Consider the following 23,393-nt stretch of genomic DNA (forward strand, 5'->3'; position numbering starts at 1 on the left):
TCAAGGTAGGACAAGGGAGACTAAATGTGGCCCTGGCAACGGGCACTGTTTCTTTCCCAAGGGCTTCTGGGTGCTTGAGAAATGAATAGGTGATTGTACTCCCTGCCTTAGTTTTGGCAGTTTCCTCAGGATCACTAAGATTGGACAAGTAGCTGCTTGCTGACTTCAGTGCACAGAAAGGCGTGAAGTGTCACTGAGCTCCCAGAGGACACACTGTATTCAATTCCTCAGGGAGTATCTCTCCCATTCCCCGGTGCTCAGGGTTTCCTGGGAGAACTTAAACAGCAATGGTCAGATTATGAGTGGGACATCTCGCTATTTCTTTTTCCTTTCTTCCTTCTTTCACTTTTTCTTCCTCCCTTCTTTTCTTACTTTTTGGAGACAGGCTCTCTCTATGTAGTCCTGGCTGTCCTGAAGTTTGCCATGTAGACCAGGCTGCCCTTGAACTCACAGAGATCTTCCTGCCTCTGCCTCTCAAGTGCTAGGATTAAAGGATGCTCTACCACTGCCAGCCTTCTCTATTTTTCTTTTGCAGTAGTAATCACTGTGGTTCACTTTTGGGATGGAGAAATTGCCAATGTAATGAAAAACTTGCATTTTCCATTCTGTAGACTGTGACATCGTTCAGGAGGTTCTTCTAGTCACCGTATATCAGCAAAAATGGTTCTCCCTTCCTGGAACACCAATTGAGGGGTCTGGAGCAGCAGATAGTTTGCCAGGAGCCTTGTAAAACCCACTGTGTATTTTTACTGGGCACAACATGATGTTTAAAATAATAATAATAAATAAATATATATATTAGCAATGTGAATCTTAAGTGGTACTAATGTTCTGATCTCCCTCTATCACAAGACACAGGGAGCCCTGCATTATTGAAACTGGATTGTTATTGAGATAGGTTCTTTCTCTGTAATCTAGGCTGGGTTGGCCTCCAACTCATGGTAATTCTCCTGCCTCAGTTTCCCAAGTGTTGGGATCACAGCTATGACCCAGAAGGCCCAGCTGTTTGTTTGTTTGTTTGTTTTTTGGATAAGGTTGTCTATGTAGCTTCTAAAGGCCTAGAGTTTAGGTTAATCCTCCTGCCTCAGCCTTCTAAGCCCTACAATTATAGGTGTGAGGCATACAGTTGTCAGATGGCCACTGGTAACTAAGAAATTCTAGATCGACTGTTAAGATTTTTAAGCCAGGTGCAGTGGTGCATGCCTGTAATCCCAGAGGCAGAGGCAGGTGGATCTCTGTGAGTTCGAGGCTAGCCTGGTCTACAAAGTGAGTCCAGGACAGCTAAAACCAACCAACCAGACCAAACAAAAATATTTTTAGTATTTCTCACTATAATACTTTGATGCTTTCCTTTTCCTCTTCTTTGTGGTGGAGGTTCAGGTAATTATATCAAAATATTAGTTCTGATAAATCTGATCCCTAGATTTAACTGGTCTAGAGTTAAATTAGAAGAACCAAACCCTTTTCATCTAACTTACTAATGTTTGTCCCCATCTCACACCACTAGATTATTCCATGATCTCTCTCTCTTTTCTTCTGGAGGCAAGGTCCCAATGTATAGCTCTCATTTTCCTGGAACAGTTTATGCAGACCACTCTGGCCATGAACTCACAGAGATCTGCTTGCCTTTGCCTCCCAAGTGCTAGGCTTAAAGGCATGCACCACTGCACCTGGCTTCATCATCTCTTTTAGTTCTGACAGTTTACGAAATGGCAATGTGGCAGCAGCTGGTAAGGACATGGTTTTTGAGTAGCTCACGCTAATCCACTTTAAATCCCAGTTCTAGAGTTATGTACTAACCAATCTGCTAATTTCCTCTTGTCTATCTGGTGCAGATCTTGCTGTTGCCTTAATCATAGTAGAAGTCTGATTGTCTGTTAGTTTCTTGATACACCGTTGCCCAGCCACAATATTACAGACCTAGAAACAGAACAATTTACACAATGTATATATATTTGTTAGATCTAGCCCACTTAATGTCTGTGTTAAATATAATTTAAAAATTTACTTTATTAAACCACTTCTTTTTGCTATTTTGTTAAAGTAAAAAAAGTAGAGAACAAAGTATACAACATGATCACATATTTACAGCTAGGGAAAAGGTACAAAGAATAAAAAGATTGAAAGAAACATAAGAAAATGTGCTAACAATGATAGAATTATGGGTAAACTTTTTTCTTTTTTTGAAAGATTTATTTATTTATAACATATACAGCATTCTGCCTACATGTATGCCTGTACACTGGAAGAGGGCACCAGATCTCATTACAGATGGTCATGAGCTACCATGTGGTTGCTGGGAATTGAACTCTGGAAGAACAGACAGTGCTCTTAACCACTGAGCCACCTCTCCAGCCCCGGGTAAACTTCTTTCATACAATGCTGGCTAGTTTTATGTTGACTTGACACAAGCTACAGTCATCTTAGGGGAACCTCAATAAAGAAAATGCCTTCATAATATCAGGCTGTGGGGCATTTTCTTAATTAGTGACTCATGGGGAAGGACCCAGTCCATTGTGGATGGTGCCATTCCTAGGCTGGTGGTCCTAGATTCTATGAGAAAGCAGGCTGAGCAAGTCATGTGGAGCACGTCAGTAAGCAGCGCCTCTCCATGGCCTCTGCATCAGCTCCTACCTCCAAGTGTCTGGCTTGCTTGAGTTCCTGTCCTGACTTCCTTTGATGATGGGCAGTGAGGTGAAAGTGTAAGTTTAATAAACCCCTTACTCCCCAAGTTGTTAATGGTCGTGGTGTTTTATCAAAGCAATAGGCATCCTGACTGAGAATGTACTATCTTATTTAATTACATTTTAGAAAAAAATAGAATTTAAAAATTGTTCAAATTCCAAAATAAATGTGAGACTCAGATAAATCATAGGCCATAAAAGATCCTAAAAGAGTCATAAACAGGCAAGAAGATGGCTCTGTGGGTAAAGTGCTTGCTGCATAAGGACCTGAGTTCAGATCCCGAGCACTAATATAAAAAACTAGGCATGGTGGTATATGCATGTAACCCCAGTGCTGGAGGAAGAGGAAGGGGAGAAGAATGGGAAAGGAGGGTAGAGAAATAGGTCCAGCTAAACAATCAGTTTCAGATTCAATGAGAGACCTTGTCTCAAAAGACAGATGGATAGCAATATAGGAAGCCTCTTCACAAATATGCATGCATAACACACACACACACACACACACACACACACACACACACACACACACACCCATTTGCATGCACATTCACATGTACACACACAGAGAGAAAGATGCATAGAAGTTAATCATTGCAGAGTGAAGACATTACTTCTAGTGGCAGGTATGTGTGCTTCTGCTCCTGCCCCACTTGCAGACAGGGGAGGTGTGGGTACTTCAGCTGCAGAGTGTACTTCTCTCGGAAGTACTGAGCCACTGTTCTCTCCACGGTTTGGCCATTTTCTAACTGTAAAGGAAAGCTGGAGAAAAGAAGAGCTGGCATGAACGACTCTTACCCCGCCAGAAGCTAGCAAACTACCCGCCCCTTCATTAAAAGAAGCTGCCTCGTTTCACTACTGTGGCAAACACCAGCTTTTCTTACGTTTGGTGGCTGGCAGGCCTTCTTGTTACATTACAAACACGATATTTCCGTCTCATTGTTCCACAATGAGTTACTTCAACCTTCAGACCTGTTCCCAATGAGAAAAATGAAGGTTACATAAATTCCATAAAAATACTTACCCAGTCTGTTCACTACTATAAAACCTCATTCTGAGGAGGCAGAAAAATCTGTGACATAAGCAATGTGATATATTAAGTTTTACATAACATTGCTAATGATCATTATAATAATGCAAACCTAATATCAAATATTGTTCTTACTCTCTTAAGCTCTATTTGTTAAAAAAGAAAATCCTATAATTTGCTAAGCCCAAAGATCAAAGGACAAAGTTCTCCACTAGAAAAAAGAGCATTTACAATAAACTCAGGAATTTGTAAACTCAGAGTGACTGAAGATCAGAGTTTCACAGAGGTCAAGAATGAAGTCCTTCTAAAAGGCACGAAGGCAGCCCTCACACAAAAGTCTGGTCCTTTTGTCAGAACTACAGTGACAATGTTACTAAGTATTTTCCTTAATTTATTATTTTTTTCTCAAAAATAGTGATTACTAAAATAGAAGCTGAATACTTTTAAAAAATATTTATTTGTGTATGTGTTCCTGCACACATGAATGTAGAGGTTGGAAGACAATTTGCAGGAATTGGTTCTTTTCTCCCATAATGTGGGTTCTTGGGATCAAACTCTGGTAGCCAAGCTTGGTGGCAAGTGAATTTGCCCACTGAGCCATCTTGTCAACCTTCCAAATACATTTTATTTTTTTTTGAGACAGGGTCTCTCTATGTAGCCTTGGCATAGTGGAACTCGCTATGTAGCCCAGGGTGGCCTTGAACTCATAAAGACCCACTTGTCTTTGCCTCCTGAGTGCTGGGATTAAAGGTGTGCACCATCACCCTTGGGTTCCTCCAAATAATTTTTAAAGCAGGTAATCTCTACCTTCTTATGGAGTCATTGACCCCTTTGAGAATCTGACGAAATCAGTAAACTCTCAGGAAAATGCATACATATAATGTAGCAAGTAATTTTAAATATTTCTAGATCACTGTAGTCCATTTATGAACTTTAGTGATTCAAAGATTGCAGGCCAATTCTACAATGTATAGAAATGGGTTTTAAATCCTCTGCTAAAGAAAAAACTTTTATTGAGGTACTCAAGGCTTTGTGCATACCAGGCATGTGTCCTACCACTGAGCTATATCCTACACCTTTTTAATTTTGTTTTAAGACAGGGTCTTTGCTGAGTTGCTTAAACTAGCCTTGAATTTATTTTCCTTCCTCAGCCTTATAAGTATCTGGGATTACAGGGGTGTGCTTCCATGCCTGGTATATCAAGTGACAGTCTTCAGGAAGTTTCTTGGTATTTTGGGCCGCGTTGGTGGGGAGAAGGGAAGGACAGGGTCTCTCTATGTAGTCCTGACTGTCCTGGAACTTGCTTGCTATGTAGACCAGGCTGCCCTCAACTCACAGAGATCTGCCTATCAACTCACAGAGATCTGCCTACCTCTGCCTTCCTCGTGCTGAGATTAAAGGTGTGTGCCAATCAGGAATTTTGTTTTTTGAGGCAAAGTTTCTCTGTCTAACAGCCCTGGCTGTCCTGGACTCACTTTTTAGACTAGGCTGGCCTCGAACTCAGATCCGCCTGCCTCTGATTCCTGAGTCCTTGGATCAAAAGCCTGCTCAAATTTTCTTAATTAGTGCTAAGATCAGAATTTCCTGAGATGATGTTTTAAGCTTGTGTTAAGAAGGCAATCAATAGGAACGTGTCATTGAGTATAGGAAATGTAGCTAATGTGCCTGGTAAACTGAAATTATAATTTTAATTAAATTAAATAGTTACACAAACTCCTGGCTGCCATATTGGCCAATGTAGTAACCCTGGAGGTAATAAATAGACATATAATAGCTACTCTTCACAGAGAAGCAGGTCCATTTCTAAAGTTTGGTCTAGAAGGGTACAAATGGAGGAGTTTTAGTTTCTGAACAGAAATTATGGTTATTACACTTTAAATAGTTTCACTTTTATATTTGTCATTCCTATAGTGCAGTAATTCTCACTGGATGTGACTTTTGCCCACCCTTCACCCTGGGACATTGGGTAATGCCAGCAGAAACTGTGTGTGTGTGTGTGTGTGTATGTGCGCACGTGCGCACGAGTGTACATGTAAGCAAATCCAGGGCCTTGGCACACATTATGCAAATGCTTCACCACTACACTCCCAGCCCACAAGAGGACTTCTGTGACTGTTACGACTAGGTAATATCACTGGCTGCTAGAAAGTAGAGGCTGGATACTTGCAAATATTCTAGAATGTACAGAATTGCACCTTACAGCTCAGCAAAGAATTACCCAGTACAAAATGTCAAGTGTAATTACTATCACAGTATAATTTGTTTTCTTACCTAATTATTAACTATAGTACCAATCACAAAGTTCACTGTTAGTAAATGATATTTCTTTTGACATATCAGCACAAATTAGGATAGCAAATGGTTTTTCTTTAAAAGTATTCTTAATAAAAATTAAATAATTGAGAAGTAATTTTTCATTATAACTACATTTCCAAAATTAAATTTCAAATATTTTTATGTTAAGGAGGCCAGAAAATATAACGGAAGGCCTTATAAAAGGGAACAGCAATAATATGAAGTAAGGCACATATAAATATTACATTTAGGGGAAAAACAAAATAAAGTAAGTTTCTGTTGTTTGAAACAGTTAATTATTTATTTTTAAGAATTCTTCATGATTAAAAAAATAGCTTTAAAAATATAAATGAGGTTCTACATGCTTATAAAACAAGTATTTACTAAAAGCAAATTAATGCATTTATCTGTCTATCTACTTACCTATTTATTTGTTTGTTTTTAAAAACTATTTATTTATTGTGTATACAAAGTTCTGCCTGTATGTATGCCTGCTGATCTCATTATAGATGGTTTTGAGTCACCATGTGGTTGCTGGGAATTGAAGTCAGAACCTTTGGAAAAGCAGGCGGTGCTTTTGAGACAGAGTTTCTCTGTATTAACAAGTATCCTGGACTTGCTCTGTAGACCAGGCTGGCTTCAAACTCAGAGAGATCTATCTGCCTCTGACTCCCAAGTGCTGAGATTAAAGGCATGCACCACCATGCCTGGCCCAAATTAATGCTTTTATATACATAAAATTATCACACATTTCCCCAATATTTCTGCTGTGTAAGTATCATGAAATATTGAATAAAAACAAGCCACTCTAAAGTTACTGCTAACTAGTTGGAGGTAAGTTTAACTAGAATACAATCAATATAAAAATTTTGTATTATGGCATAATTTATAACAGTATTTAGCAGCTATCATCAAATTCCTTACGTAACTTAAAAAAAATACCCAAACATCATTGAACACAACACTCTATTTTATTTTAGTTCCTGTGGTAGGAATACATGATGTACTTTAAAGAGTCTTTTTTTTTTTTTTAAGTCTTCTTGACTTTGAATGAAGGAAAAAAATACTAGTTTATTAATTAGATATAACCCAGATTTTTAACATCCCAAATCTAAGATCATAGATTGTACCTAACAATTAGACCACCAAATCCAGGGGCTAGCAAAAAGTCAAAATGATAGAGACTGGAATAGATAGTCGTTGCCCAGGTCCCTCCCCGAACCCTCCATCCAACCAAAAAGCTTGGCTTTAACAAACATTGTACCTATAAACTTGGCTTTACCTTCACTCTAACATCAACTTTATAATGCTTTCTAGTCAATTTCTCAGTCATTTCTTTGGGCCCCTGAGCAGTTGAAGTTAAGATCGAGTCCATGCTCTTCGGGCAGCAGTTGAGTCCTTGTTCTGAACATCTTGTGTTGTCTGTGACAGAGTGGCGATATGAGTTGATTGCATAGTTACCGCAAAGTAATGTAAGTGATTGCATGATCTCAGAGGTGGTAACTAAGCAGCAACTCCGCTAGGAACCATGGCACTTAGATGGTCACACAAGTAATGGCAGGGAATGCACAAGCTCCTGACAACGCTAACTGCAGGTAGACAGATCATGAAAGGACAATGACATGGCTGCAACAGTTCTTTAACAGTTCTTATTTTGTCACGTATGTAACTTGAGATAGATGGATGCTTATTAACAAAACAGAAAGGGCTTTCCTTTTAATGGTTTATTACAATGACTATTTTTTTTCTTTTCTTATTTCTTTTTGGTTACTGAATGGCAAAGAATGAATGATAACTGGAACAAGCAGGATGTATTAACCTACTCTAATTGCCTTTGGGGACTGAAAGATGTTCAGTGAACAAAACTGAATGCTTCATTCAAACCACAAGCTGAAAATTATCTGCAACAGATAGGTAAAATCTTAAAATAAAAACAGCATAGTTATTTCTGTCTATTTAAGATGTAACATTTAATATAAATGAAGTTTGTTACTCCTTACTAGATGGTATCTGGCTTTCCTTCATGTCTATACACTACACTAAACACAGTGGAGTTACATCTTATGTGAGAATAAGACACTACAGTCATAAATGAGGAAATAATTGTATATAACCAAAAATATTTTTTAAGATAAGGTTATTCTGTGTATAGCTTTGGCTGTGCTAGAACTCTGTAGACCAGGGTGGCCTCAAACTCAGAGATCTGCTTGTCTCTGCCTCCCAAGTGCTGGGATTAAAGGTGTGTGCCACCACTGCCTGATGTAATCAAATTAGTTTTTTGTTTTTAATTTTTCAAATTACTTTTTAAAAATTCCTGAAATTGCTGATAAAGAACAGTTATATGTGAGTTTGAACACAAAGCTATAAATGCACTTAAAATGTACAGGAGCAAATATACACAGAATATGGTATCAGGACACTATCAAAGGAATTGTAATTTGAGGGGCCATAGAAATTCTTTTTTAGTTTAATGAGCATAGGATGCAACACCGCTGTAAAAATTTTAGCTAAGCAAGACAGGGACCTTTATAATGTACATTAAATAGCTAAGGTATATGAAACTGGTGAAGCCCATATTCTAATATTCCAAAGAAATAAGATTTTAAAAACCAGTAATTTAAAAAAAAAACAATGAGATCACTAATTAGAATATGTTCAAACAGTGAGCCAAATTCTAAAGTAACAATATTTTTAAGATACAATTCTTACTTTATTATTAAAGAAACATTTTTCTCATGAGACACTCATCTCTCTAGCTGGTATGGGACAGTATTCTCAAAAATATAGCTGGATTACTTGGCATATTTTTCATTTAACCACTACCTAAGAAGTTATAGTAATGGATCTGATCTAACGTTTTATAATTAATCTAAATTCTATCCGTTACATTACACAGATTGATCCACATAACAAAACACTTCAATAGAAAGTTGTCTTATCCATGCATTTAATAGTCAAGCTGTTTGAAATGCTAATTAGTAACAAAATGTAGAAATGACACCTGAAAGTACAGTCTTCTGAATACTAACTCACCTTTTATTTCCTTAGTGAACTTCACTCGGTGAGAATCAGTCAGGGGTCTGGGTTGCTCATCAATGTTATGAATGTCAAGAACCTCACACATGAACTGAATTACAGGTTGTGCTTTGTAGAAGGCGGTGGCTGAAACTAGGGGAAAAAAACACAAATAGTATAAATTAATATTTAAAATCCCAGAAATTTCACTCTAGGTTGCCATAATGAACTGTGTACGGTTACGACTGATTCCTTATGTGTGTGAGTGTATATAATATTTCATATTATATTGTATATATTTGACTTCTGAGGTACAAGGAGAGAAAGGTCAACTACTATAGCAGTTAGAGTCTATATTTTTCCCCATCGGCAACTATTTCAATAGAGAAGGGTTCTGAGACGAGAACTTGTGACACCCAAGAACGCCCGAGTCCTTTAGCAGAGAAGAGTCGATTATCTCTTAAACAAGGCTTCCTGTGCTGCCATGCTAGTGTCTTCTAGAGAGAGCTTTCACTGTCTTGTAGGGATCTGTGAAGACAGTGGTATTAAATACAAGCTGCAGGTCAAACCAGGGCTAACTACCAAATGGTCAGAGCGACAGGTGGTAATTTGCTAACCAGCATGATTATTTTAAAATAGCTTCTTATCTCTAGGTTTTGGAACTACAAGACGATTAGAAGACCACACACCTCCTCTCCTGCCCCCCTACCCCTCACCTCCACCCTCCTCCTCTTTTTTTTTTTTTTTTTTTTTTTTTTTTTTTTGAGGCAGCCTCTCACTGTGTAGCCCTGGCTGGTCTGGAACTCAATATGTAGCCCAGGTTCACCTCAAACTTACAAAGATGCACCTCCTCCCCCTCCTAAGTTCCTAAGTGCTTGGATTAAAGGTGTATATCACCACACTTAGCCTTATATTCTTTTTTTTAAGATTAAAAATTGTAAATGTATAAGTGTCTGTGGGAAAGGTATGTGCATCTGAATGTGCAGTGACCTGGGGCTGGAGTCACAGGTGGTTATGAGCTGTGCAGTGTGGGTGCTGAAGACAGAATTCAGACAGAAAGGCTAGATTATTAACTGATGAACTGCCTCTCCAGCCCCACATTACATTCTTTTACTGAGAAATTGTGGAAACATTTTTGTGCATAAAGAAATACCAGCAAAGAAGAAGGTAGTCACTCACACCTTTAATCCCAGCACTCAGGAGGCAGAGGCAGGCAGATCTCTATGAGTTCAACACGGCCAGCCTGGGCTATGCAGTGAGACCCATTCCAAACAAAACAAAACAAAACCAACTAACCAACAAAAACCCAAACCCAAAACTAAAAACATGCCAGTAAGATATATACAGTATTCTTATTTTTCATATTGTTTAATTAGTGAAACACATTCTGTCTTGGACTACTTTTTAAAAAGAAAATATATAAAAGAAATGCATTTTGCCTTTCCTTTAATCCTACAGTAGATTTTCTTCACTGGATACTACCTCTCACACCTAGTATTTCACATGTCACAGTTGAAACCACCATACCAACATACAATTACTTTTTCTCCTGAATTTTCCTGTTACACTTCTAATCACTTCACTGTTTACCCTCTTCTAAACTACACACAGTAGCATGGCATTTGAGATGAAAATTAACATTGTGATACAAAGCTTTAAAAATGATGGGGCAACAGCCAGACGTGGTAGCCCACACCTATAATTCCAGCACTCAGGAGGCAGAGGCAGATGGATTCCTGTGAGGTTGAGGCCAGCCTGGTCTACAAAATGAGTCCAGGACAGCCAGAGCTTGACACCCTGTCTTGAAAAACCAAAAAAAGAAAAAAGGAAAAAAAAAGGGGGTTGTTAAATAAGAGTAACTTTTTTTCTCTTTTTCTGAGACAGGGTTTCTCTGTGTAGCCTTGGATATCCTGGACTTCCTCACAGAGATCCACCTGCCTCTGCCTCCCGAGTGCTAGGATTAAAGTCGTGCACCACCATGCCCGGCTAAGAGTAACTTTTAATGATTAAAAAAAAAAAAAAAAAAAAAAAAATCACTGGAGTTCCTCTGTGGACCTTTCAAACTATTGTTGTTATTTGATTTTTTTTAAGGCAGCATCTCATATGACTTTAAACTTCTCTGATGATCTTATTTCCAGTTCCCAAATGCTTAGATTACAGGTTTGTACCACCATGCCTGGGTTATGTGGTAGTGTGGATTGAACCTAGGGCTCTGAGTTCCAGGCAAGCATTCTACCCAGTGAGCTAAGTCAACCAGACCAACTGCCCCACCCAGCTGACGTTACAGGCATATATCATGATGCCAGCTGACTCCTAATATTTCACAAGCCTACATATATATTTTATTCTTTCTTTCCCTTTCATAAATAAGCTTGATAAAAGTTATTATTTAACATTTTAAAACTCTATTAAACAAATAACTATAAACATAATGGTATCTGTTAACCAAAGGTTCTATGTTAACATAAACCTTCCTTAAAGAGGAGAAGCATGCAATAATTTTTAGACAATGGCCCCGAAGGCACTCAGGAACTGTAATTATTACTGCGCTAGGGCTAGAAGAGAACTTCCTCATCAATTAGTCACAATACTACATGGTAAAGCCAACTTTTTTGTTTGTTTTTTTTTTTGAGACAGGGTCTCTCTGTGTAGCCTTGGCTGTCCTGGACTTGCTGTGTAGACCAGGCTGGCCTCGAACTCACAGCGATCCATCTGCCTCTGCCTCCCGAGTGCTGGGATTAAAGGTGTGCATCACCACGCCTGGCTGGTAAAGCCAACTTTTTAATACAAATTCCTAATTAGCACAGTAAAGCAAATTAAGAGAAATAAAAAATTTTACAGTAAGCCGGGTGTGGTGGCACAGGCCTTTAATACCAGCACTCAGGGAAGCAGAGGAAGGCAGATCACTGTGAGTTTAAGGCCAGCCTGGTCTATAAAGCAAGTCCAGGACAAGCCAGGGCTATACAGAGAAACCTTGTCTTGAAAAACAAAAAAAAAAATTAAAAAAATAATAAAAATAAAAGTAAAAAAATAAAAAGTAAGAAAAGGGAAAACAAATGGTTATACTTCAGTGTAACTATATAAGATAAATTACTAGGAATGTTGTCATATATAAGCTTTAAAAATTATATTTTTATATATTAGCAGTCAACTCAAAATTTAATTTAAAAGATATTCCTTACAATCAACAAATTAAACTTTTTATAAAAAATTATTTACTTAATGTGTGTTTGTGTGTGTGTGTGTGTGTGTGTGTGTGTGTGTGTGAGAGAGAGAGAGAGAGAGAGAGAGAGAGAGAGAGATACAGAGGAGAGAGAGAGATGTGCATGGGGTCTGTGTGTGTGACATGGTGCACATGTGGCAGTCAAAGGACAATTTGCTAGAGCTGGTTCTTTCCCACAGTGTAGGTTCTAGAGCCTTACCCAATGAATCCTTTTGTAGGCCCAGGACAAAAATTTTAAAGTACTTAGGATGAAGTCTAAACAAAAGATGTGTAAGAACTATAGAAGTAATAGGTATTTTTTAAAATATTTATTTATTTATTATGTTTACAGATTTCATTATAGATGGTTATAAGCCAACATGTGGTCGCTGGAAATTGAACTCACGACCTTTGGAAGAGCAGTCAGTGCTCTTGACCTCTGAGCCACCTCTCCAGCCCCCAGTAATAGGTATTTTTAATATAGAGAGATTTGAGATGCTCTAAATAACGGAGTAAAATACCCATCCATGAACATTTTTTCCTCAGACTTATCTGCATATTCAAAACAACTTCTACAAATATGACTGAACATGTGTCAAACAGGATACAACTGCATATCCATAGAAATTAAGAAACCAATATTACAATTAAAATATAAGAACAATGAAACTAGAATCGTGATGACAATTCTTAAGGCTAAGAAATATGGGGCTGGAGAGATAGCTCAGGGGTTGAGAGCACTGACTGCTCTTCCAGAGGACCCGGGTTCAATTCTCAGCACCCACATGGCAGTTCACAAGATCTAACACCCTCACACAGACATACATACAAAACACAAATGCACATGAAATAAATAAATTACAAAAAATAAGATATAGAGATGAAGAGGTCACTCAGTGGACTTGTCACGCTGGCAGAGCACTCGTACAGTGGCTCATACCATCTGAAACCTCAGTTCCAGGGGATCAGTTGCCCTCTTTTGATTTCCATTGGCACCAGGAATACACGTGGTGTACAATAATACATGCAGATAAAACAGTCATACACATAAAATGAAGTAACTCTGAACAAAGAGAGTAATCAGATTTGTTACAATCCTATTCAAATCAAAAGACTAGGTGGGTCGACAAGAAATCACTAGACTAGAAAATCTCCATCCATATGCACAGAACCAAAACACTATTCAAAAATTCAAATACACAGAAGAAACAACATTTAAGGGAAATGCAGAATATTTTATGATCTTGAAGATAAAGAAGAATGTTCTAAACAGGACATAAGAATTACAAATCATAAAGCTGTAATAAAGCAGCGTCATTATATAAACAAGCCTCATTCAGCTAGAGGTTATTAGTAGAGAACGCATGCAAAATGTACAACAGATGATTATATCCAATATGTGAAGTTCCTAAAGACTAGATAAAACAAGAAGAAGGAGCAAAGGATAGAGACAGCTCATATCTCAAAATCTAAATGGTAAACCACGTAAAATTTCATTATGTTTTTCATAATTAAATAAATATATTTTAGGAGGCTGGAGAGATGGCTTAGCGGACTGCTCCTCCAGAGGTCCTGAGTTCAATTCCCAGCAACCACATGGTGGCTCACAACCATCTATAATGACATCTGGTGCCCTCTTCTGGCCTGCGGGTGTACATGCAGGCAGAGCACTGTCTATGTAATAAATCTCTTTAAAAACAAAAAACAAAAAAAATGTTATTAATTATATTTTAAAAAAGAAATATATTTTAAAAACAATTTTGAAGAATCAAGATGGGTACAAAACTTTAGGACTGGTACCACAAACCAGTAACAAGCCAAAAGGAAAATTAAAGGACTTAGACTATAGACTATAAACTGATAATTCTATCACTAAGGGAAAGAAAATATATAGAAACAACTCAGTTCCACTATAATGAAATAGATGGATATTCGTAATGTAGCATGGTTTGCAGTAGAAAGAATGGAATCAAGGGCCAGTAAATAGCTCAGTGGGTAGAGATGCGTGGCACCAAGCCTGAGGATCTGAACTCCATCCCAGGATCCCCGAGGTGGAAGGAAAGAACCGACTTCTCCAAGGTGTCCTCTGACCATTGCACATGTGCCTCCCTGGCCAGATAAATAAAAGTCTAATGAAAAAGAGAATGGGCTGCACCTAACATCAATCAACAGAAGGAGACAAGTTACACTGTAAAGACAAATGTAGCCCATATTAAAATAAATGAGAAGGCACCAGATTTAGTTAAACTGAGAAATAGAGAGGATAAGGAAGTTTGGGGAAAATGAGATTATTAATGACTTAAGATTGTATCCAGCTAGATAACTGGAGGGAAAAAAATGATCAAACTAGGTAATGAGACTGTAAGTTGAGTGTTCAAATTCGTGAATGTAATGTATTACTGAGTTTATTAAGGTCAATGTCATTAAACTTTTACAATATATCCTAAAATCCATGATAGCAGATACAATTGTTTTGTTTGTTTTTGTCCTAGTGCTGAGAAGTGAACTTAGAGACTTTCTAGGCTAGGCAAATGCCCCACCTCAGAGATACGCTCCCAACCCAATTCCCAATGTGTTGTTTCTGCTGGGAACTTACCCTTGACTTTTCTCACTTACTGTATGCTGTTTACTTAATTAGTGAATCAACTGGTTGTTCTAGGGATCAGGCCAGGGCCTTAGGTGTACTAACAAGTACGCTACCAGAAAAAATTTTTAAAAGCTCAATTAAAAGAAAATCATTCTGTGAAATGGAGGAGCAGTGGGTCTGGGGGAGAGGTACAGCGTGGGGGAGAGTTGGGGGGTGGAGGGAGGCTGCAGTTGGGATATATTGTATAAGAGAAGAATAATAGGGGGAAAAAGCATTGTGACTCTGAAAAGCAACCCACCCTCACTAGTTGTAACTTTTCTGAGTGTTATTAATATGTTTACTTATGGTGGTGCTTGGAATTGAACCTGTGGCCTCATGCATGCTAAGCAAGTGTTATACCACTGACCTTCATTTCCAGTCCTTGGAGCTTCTAATTATTCATCTGTTAAAAAAACAAAAAACAAAACAAAACAATTTCTGGAGTGGGAGAGATGGCTCAGTAGTTAAGAGTGCTTACAACTATTCCAGAGGACCTGAGTTTGGTATCCAGAACTCACATCCAGGTTTAACTCCTGCTCCAAAGGATCTGACACCCTTTTCTGGTCTCTGTGGACACTCACAGCACATCATGGTGGACGTACATACTGTGTGTATACACAGACACAAACACGTACTCAGAAACAAAAGTGAAATACTTCTCAGAGCACTGGAAGTTACCAATACAAGGTACCCACTTTTGCCTCAAACCTGGGTAGCAACTCAGAGCATCTTTTTTTCACTTCTGAATAATTTTCTATTCATGTCGTTTTCTCATTCACCTATTGCTTGTAGGCAGAGCTATAGTACCAATGTGAAATTGTTATTTGTACAACTCTTTGAAGATACCATATGATCTGTCATGAGAATGAAATTAGGATTTTCACTGTGCCCTCAAACTGAAACTGTATGAGGACACAGGAGGGTTGAGGGTGTCGCCCAATGGTTAGAGGACTTGCCTACTATGTACAAGTCCCTGGATCTGATCTCTAGTGCTGCAAAAATAAAACATAAGTAAAAAATGAAATAAATCGACACAATTGTTTTTATTTATTTGGTGTGCCTCTGTCTTACCAAGCTAGGCATCAGACGCCTTGACTCACTAAACCAGCCCTTAGTATCCATCTCCCTTTCGAACATTTTATTTATTTACATGTGTGCATGCACGCCATGGTGTGGATGTAGAGGTCATAGCTTGCAAGAGTCAGTTTTCTTTCTCTACCTTGTGTGATTTCTACTCAGGTGGTCAGGCCTGGGAGCAAGTGACTTCCACGGAGTCACCTGAACCCCCTTTCCCTGTACTGCTTACACTGCTCAATGCCAGCCTACTCTAGTCAAGTTCAAGTTCAGTAAATGCTGTTTTGTTTAGTGTAGTTGTAAAATCAAAACCAAACAGTAACAAAGGTCATTTAACAAGTAAGGTGATCAGAACAACACTTCTCAGTTACTATTTTTCACAGCAACATTAATTACGTTTTATTGGCAAATTAATAAGTAAATCCTTGGTACAGGTACTGTGGAAAACAGTATGAATTTTCTAAAATATTAAAAATACTGTTGGGCATGTAGTTCAAGGTCATGGTTCTACATACACCATTTAAAATTACTTAATTTAACTACTAAATGGTCCAGTAATCTTATTTCTGACTTTATATTGAAAGCAAATAGAAATCACTATGTTGAAGAGACATCTGCACTCTCATATTCATTGCAACATTATTCATAATGGCTAAGGTACATCAATAACCTATATCTACCAACATATTGGTGGATTTTAAAAATGTGCTGTGTGTCTGTGTGTATGCTTAAGAATTTATTATTCCTGTCATTTTGACAACATGGATGACTCTAGAGCCCATGTATGTTCAGTGAAATAAACTAGGCACAGAATGACAACTACTATATGCTTACCCGTAAGTGGAATTTTAGACTTCAAATTCCGAAACAGTATAATGGTAGTTACCAATGGTTAGAGGTGGGAAAAATGAGTACATACTGGTCAAAGAGCACAGATGTCCTGGTATTAGTTAAGTTTTCAAGAACTAATGTATAGTATGGTCAACATGGTTAATAATAATATATACTTCAGTTTACATTATATATTGTATACATATGCGTGTTATATATGTATGTGTGTATAGTTCAGTATATATTATTCATGTAGGTCTCAAGTGTTAATTCTCAGAAGCAAATTCATAAATGTGACTGATATGTGAGGAGTTGGTGATGCTGCATGTAGTAATGAGATTATGTATTATCAGACATATTGCTTACCTTAAACATACCCACAACATGTCAATCACAGAGGGGGGAGAACTGTTTAAAATTTTAGGCACTATATTCATTTTATTAAGATTCCACACTGTTTGCTTGTTTGAGTTTGTTTGTTTGTTTATAGACAGGGTTTCTCTGTGTAGCCTTGGCTCACTTGCTTTGTAGACCAGGCTGGCCTTGAACTCACAGAGATCGCACCTGCCTCTTTCTCCCTGAATGCTAGGATTACAGGCGTGTGCCACTGTGCCCAATTGTTTGTTTCTCTGTAGAGAAAGTTGGCCACAAACTCATGGAGATCCACCTGCCTCTGCCTTTTGAGTGCTGACATTAAAGGTGTGCACTTCCACCATCTAGCTAAGGTTCCATAATCTTAAACAAACAAACATTTTTTTTCTGCTTTGCAATGGTACAAATTACAATTTATTCACACCAATATACTCCTATTATTCTTGAAACACACAGGTTTTGTTTTGTTTTGTTTATTTTGGTCTCTTCTCTTTGTCCTAGTCAGACTATTCTTCCTTCCTTCCTTTTTTTCCCCCCGAGACAGGGTTTCTCTGTAGTCCTGGCTATCCTGGACTCTTTGTAGATCAGGTTGGTCTTGAACTCACAGAGATCTACCTGCCTCTGCCTCTTGAGTGCTGGGATTAAAGGCGTGTGCCACCCCACCTGATTTGTTCTTTATTTAAGACAGGGTTTCTTGTGTAGCCCTAGCTGTCCTGGAATTTACACTGTAGACCAGGCAGGCCTCAAACTCAAAGATCTGCTTGCCTCTGCCTCCTGAGTGCTGAGATTAAAGCCATGTTTTTTTGTTTTGTTTTAAGATTTATTATTTATACAGTGTTCTGCCCTCATGTGTGCCTACAGGCCAGAAGAGGGCACCAGATCTCATTATAGATGGTTGTGAGCCACCATGTGGTTGCTAGGAATTGAACTCAGGACCTTTGGAAGGACAGACAGTCCTCTTAACCTGTGAGTCATCTCTCCAGCCCGAATATTGTATTTTTGTTCCATCTTTCGCTCTAAGGGAACCACCATTTTGGAATTTGTCCCATCTATGTTTTCATAATATTCCTAAATTTGTATATACCTGATAAACACTTTGATTTTAAGTTTATATAAATAACATATACTTTTGTAATTTACTATTCTTGTCAATGTTATTTTAATTTATGTTGATAATACATTCATTTAACAGGTCATACAACACAATAATAATTTATGCACCATTTATTAATTTTTATATTGATAGGAATATAGGCTGGCTGCTTCTAGTTTCCCGCTATTACATTAGTGCATTAAGCACATATGCTAGGTATCTCTAAGGTACATAATGACTTTTTGTTTTGTTGTTTTGGTTTTTTGAGACAGGGTTTCTTTGTGTAGCTTTGGCTGTCCTGGATTCTCTTCTTAGACCAGGCTGGCCTTGAACTTACAGAGATCCACTTGCCTCTGCCTCCCAAATGCTGGGATTAAAGGTATGTACCAGCACTACCTGGCTACATTATGATTTTAAGATCTATTTAGGCTCATCTTTACTTCATTTTTCCTAGGTAATGAAAACTGTTCTCCTTCGTGTGCCATGGCATATGCCTGCAATCCTAGCATGTAGAGATCGAGGTGGAAAGATCAGGAGTTCAACATTTTTAATTATTAAACAGCTCAAGACCCTGTCTCTAAATGTAAAACTAACCAAACCCAAACCAAATGAACAAAAAGTCGCCCAACCACCACCACCAACAAAAACCCATTCTTTATAATAGTTATGCTAAAGTGCATCTCTATACTATGTGAGCTCTTCACCCACACTCACTGTCTTACTGTATGTGCTTTTGAGCCAGAGTCTTACTTGATGCACCAACTACCCTTCAATTTGAGATCTCTCTGCAGATCCAAGTGGTTAGATTATAGATTTGTGATGCCTTTATAAGACTTTAAAAATTATATAAATCCAATGGGTGTGAAATTGTACCTTTATTGATTTTATTTGTAATTTCTTTATTATTGGTGAATTTGAGAATCTCTGTGTATGTTAGTCATTAGCTCTGTTTTGAAAGCTACCTATTTATTTGTCCTTAGGGTCTATAAAGCTCTGTCTGCGAACTGTAAACATTTTCCTACTACTTAAATTTTACGAAATTTTACAAACTCTAACTTTTCACAGTCTATTTTTCGTCCTTTTTATTTTTTATATATTTTTTGCTTAGGTACATGTGTGCACACCATCCACATATGGAAGGCAGAGGTCTGTATCAGGTATCTTCCTCAATCACTCTTTACTTTAGTTTTTAGGCAGAGTCTGTCCAGGACCCTGGTGTCCACTGATTCAGTGAGAATGGCTAGCCAGCAGGCTTTAGGAATCCTCCCATTTCTGGCTCCCCAACAATGAGATTATAAATGCTGGGCAGTGGTGGCACACACCTCTAGTCCTAGCACTCAGGAGGCAGAGCAGGAGAATTTCTGAGTTTGAGGCCAGCCTGGTCTACAGAGTAAGAGCCAGGTCAGCCATTGATACACAGAGAAATCCTGTCTCTAAAAACCAAGCAAGCAACCAAACAAATAAATGCAATGGGTTACAGGTACATGCCACCATACTTTGCTTTTTTAAATTCTGGACTCTGGGGATCTGAATTTGGGTCTGCATGCTTGTGCAGCATGTACTTTACTGAACCATCTCCTGTCTCTAGGATTCTTCTTTATAGTTTACATTTTGTATTTTGTTCAGAGTTAGAACTCTCTTTTTTCTTTTTGTTATTGTTGTTATGTTTTTGTTTGTTTGTTTCTTTTTTTCAGACAGGGCTCTTTTTGGCTGTCCTGAACTCAATTTGTAGAGCAGGCTAGTCTTGAACTCAAAGAGATCTGCTGGCCTCTGCCTCCCTGAGTGCTGGGATTACAGGTGTGTACCACTACGTCCGGCCAGGACTCTTTTTTTTTTTTTCTAAAATAATTTCATATCCTGTTTTTCATATTTAAGATTGTAGTTTACACAGAAATAAATTTCATAAGATGTGAGATGGAGCCAATTATTTTTTCAAAATGATTACAACTGTTTAAATACAACTTACTATTTTACTTATTCCCCATTAACCCAAAATGCCACCTCAGACATTTACAACATTTCCATAAACACACAGCTGCTTTGTTTCTAGGTTCTCTCTCAGCATATTCATCCGTCTGTGTCCATATTTACAGCATTGTGTACAACTGTTACGTTTCATAATAAATAGAGCAATCCTTAGTCTTTACAGTTGTGTTGGTTCCTCATGACAATTTATCTTTCCATGCAAACACATACTTATCAAGCTGAGTGTGATGGTGCAACCTTTGAATCCCAGCACTCAGGAGGCAGAGGCCACCCTAGTCTATGAGACAGTCTGGAACATCCTTGGGCACGTATGAAAGCCTGCCTCAAAAAGCAAAAGACAGAACCAAACAGATTTATAAAGTATCATAACATATCCCATATGGATCTAATTTACTATTACATTTACAGGTTGATTTTGGAATAACTGGCATCTTAGGGATCCTAAATAAATATAACCTATTTTTTCCTTTTCTTTCTTTTTGTTTTGAAGCTTTGTTTCATGTCTTTTAGTAAACTATACAGACTTCAGAAAATCTATTCCTGGGTGTCTGCTTTTCAATCTAAACTACTAGCCTTTTTCCTATTGTTTATTCAGCTTGGATATCACATAGTCCTCTCAACACTTCTGTTTTTTTAAGCTCATTTGGATGTTCCTTTTCCATGCTCTTGGCTGTGTTTGTTCTTTGCTTAATGTGAGCTATGCTAGGTACACTGGTGAGTAACAATATCTCCATGTCCATTTTATTATTCTTTTTTTATTTTTTATTTTTTTGGTTTTTCAAGACAGGGTTTCTCTGTGTAGCCTTGGCCATCCTGGACTCACTTTGTAGACCAGGCTGGCCTCGAACTCACAGCAATCTGCCTGCCTCTGCCTCCCGAGTGCTGGGATTAAAGGCGTGCGCCACCACGCCCGGCTTCCTATGTCCATTTTAATAGGAGACACAGAACAACAAGCCATTGTATCTCAGGGTAGTATATGCCACTATAGGGGAAGTCACTGTACTATGTGAATATATAAGACAAATACCCAACTCAGACTTGGGGATGGAGGGACTGGGGGAGAAGAGTGTCAAATACTGCTTCTTAAAGAAGTAACATATAGACTGAAATCTGTAAGAACAGAAGTTAGAAAATACAGTGACTAAAAGTCATAGAATGATTTTCTTTCTTGATCTTGATTTACTGCAAAAGGTCTTGTTTAATCGAAATCACCTAATGTTTGAAATTACTTCTTTTGGACTCAACTCTGAACTGTTTCTACTTTTGCTGTTGTTGTTCCTATATTGCGTATAACTATCATTCTTGGCTCATTTGTTTTTCTTACTTCCTTAAATACTATAATTCCTCCTGATTTTAATTCTTTCCTTTCTGTTTTTATTTATATCATTACTTCTAAAGACTTTAACCCCAGGCTGGCCTAGAATTCACTATTGTAGTCCAGTTACCCTTGAGTTCTCCCTGCTTGCCTGGGCGTCCCAAGTGCTGGAATTACAAGCAAGCAACACCAAACTAGGCTTTGTTTGACCTCAAGCTCTCTGCATAGCGCTAGGTGATCTTAAATTCCAGATCCTGATCACTCTTGAGTCCTGGCAATACAGGAGAGCATCCATGCTTGATTTAGCATTCTGACTTTTACCAGAAAAAATTTTAGCACTACCCCAGAAAAAGACAGTCTTACTCTGTAGCTCAAGCTTCCCCCAAACTCACTATGTAGCCCAGGTTGGCCTTCAACTTACAAGAACTATATTTGTCTCTGCTCTTGAGCTTACAGGTTTAAATCCCCCACACTCAGCTTATTTTTTTTTCCTTAGTGTGTCAACTTGGCTAGGCTATCAGTTGTTATTTATTCAACCAAGCATTAATATAGGTTTTGCTGATAAGTTATTTTATAGACGTAATAAAAGTCTATAATTAGGTGACTGAACATAAGGGACATTGTCTAGGATAGTATGGATGAGCCTGATTCAGTTTGTTGAAAGCCCTACAAATCAAGGATGAGGCTCCCCAAGAGAGAAGGAAGAAATTACATCTACAGACAACAGTTTACATTATGTCCAAGACTTGTATTCTTGTCACCTTCTTGTTGAACCCTTGATATATCTGACACAGCAGGCTTAGAGTTGATTTGCAGGTATACTTTCTTCAGGAACCTAGTAGTTTCTGGTTTTTTATTTCTGATCAGTCCCATGTGCCTAACTATACCCAAAGTCTTTTGCTTTTCTGGACATGGTTCTTTTTTGTTTTGTTTTGTTTTTTGTTTTTCGAGACAGGGTTTCTCTGTGTCGCCTTGGCTGTCCTGGATTCACTTTGTAGACCAGGCTGGCCTCAAATTCACAAAGATCCACCTGCCCCTGCCTCCCTGAGTGCTGGGATTACAGGTGTGTGCCACTGAGCCTGGCTTCTGGACACAGTTCTTAACACTTACTTTTTTTTTTTTGTCCTTCAGATCAATCCTTGGAATATGCTCCTTCCTTTCCATCCCACATTAGACCATCACCATCTCTTACCTGAACTAGTGATTGAAAAGCCCCTGACTGGCTTCTCAGATTAGCTTTTTCTCCTCTATCTATTCTCCAAACTGCTGCCAGAGGTCTCTTTCTGGAAAACAAATATGATCATGTCACTATCTTTCTTAAGAACCCGTGAAGTCTCCCTACTGACAGGTTTAAATTTCCTTTTTATTTCATTAACTGTTTTTATTTCCTGTTTTTATTTATTTCCCTCTAGTATCTTTGTGTCTAATTTTCTAACATTTTTAGATAAATGCTCAGGTTACTGATGCTTTTCTTAGTTCTAACAGGTCATTAAATTCTCTCTAAGCATTGCTTAAATCAGTCATATCAGTCTTAATTATGCTTTTCAAAATTCAAATTTCCTTTGTTATTTCTTTGACCAATGGCTTACTTATAAATCTTTTCTTAATAATTTTAAAAGCTAAACTTTCAAGTTTGGTAGAAACATAACAGCAATTTAGTCCCAACTTCTCCATCTTTTTCTTAGACACTGTAAAGACGAACAAAGCAAATGTTAAGAAAAGTAATAAAACTAAGTGATTAAAAAAAAACTAGAAAATGACACATTGTAAGTAAAATCTATACAAGAGGTCATATCTGAACATTGCAGAATGGCAAGAAGTATAGGATGTGAGGACATCTACCAGGAAGTAGGATATTTTCATTTCAGAAAGA

The 23,393-nt window shown here is 38.0% G+C and overlaps 1 protein-coding gene across 3 annotated transcripts in view; it reads right to left on the bottom strand.

The window, feature by feature from the left end:
* Positions 1-23,393, bottom strand: part of LOC127211972 (protein argonaute-3) — an 86,703-nt gene that overhangs the window by 24,008 nt on the left and 39,302 nt on the right. The window contains exons 1-6 of one of the 3 annotated variants that reach the window (XM_051172063.1): positions 22,713-22,799; positions 15,217-15,252; positions 9,040-9,174; positions 3,566-3,653; positions 3,296-3,443; positions 1,801-1,920 (exon numbers count right to left, since the gene is read on the bottom strand). In XM_051172063.1, the coding sequence (XP_051028020.1) occupies positions 1,801-1,920; positions 3,296-3,443; positions 3,566-3,653; positions 9,040-9,130 (447 nt within the window). In that variant the 5' untranslated portion in view covers positions 9,131-9,174; positions 15,217-15,252; positions 22,713-22,799. Of the gene's footprint in view, positions 1-1,800; positions 1,921-3,295; positions 3,444-3,565; positions 3,654-9,039; positions 9,175-15,216; positions 15,253-22,712; positions 22,800-23,393 lie in introns of those variants that run through there. The other 2 variants (XM_051172064.1, XM_051172062.1) reach the window with 2 other exon arrangements.

Source organism: Acomys russatus, chromosome 29 (assembly GCF_903995435.1).
Source record: "Acomys russatus chromosome 29, mAcoRus1.1, whole genome shotgun sequence".
NCBI classification, from domain to species: domain Eukaryota; kingdom Metazoa; phylum Chordata; class Mammalia; order Rodentia; family Muridae; genus Acomys; species Acomys russatus.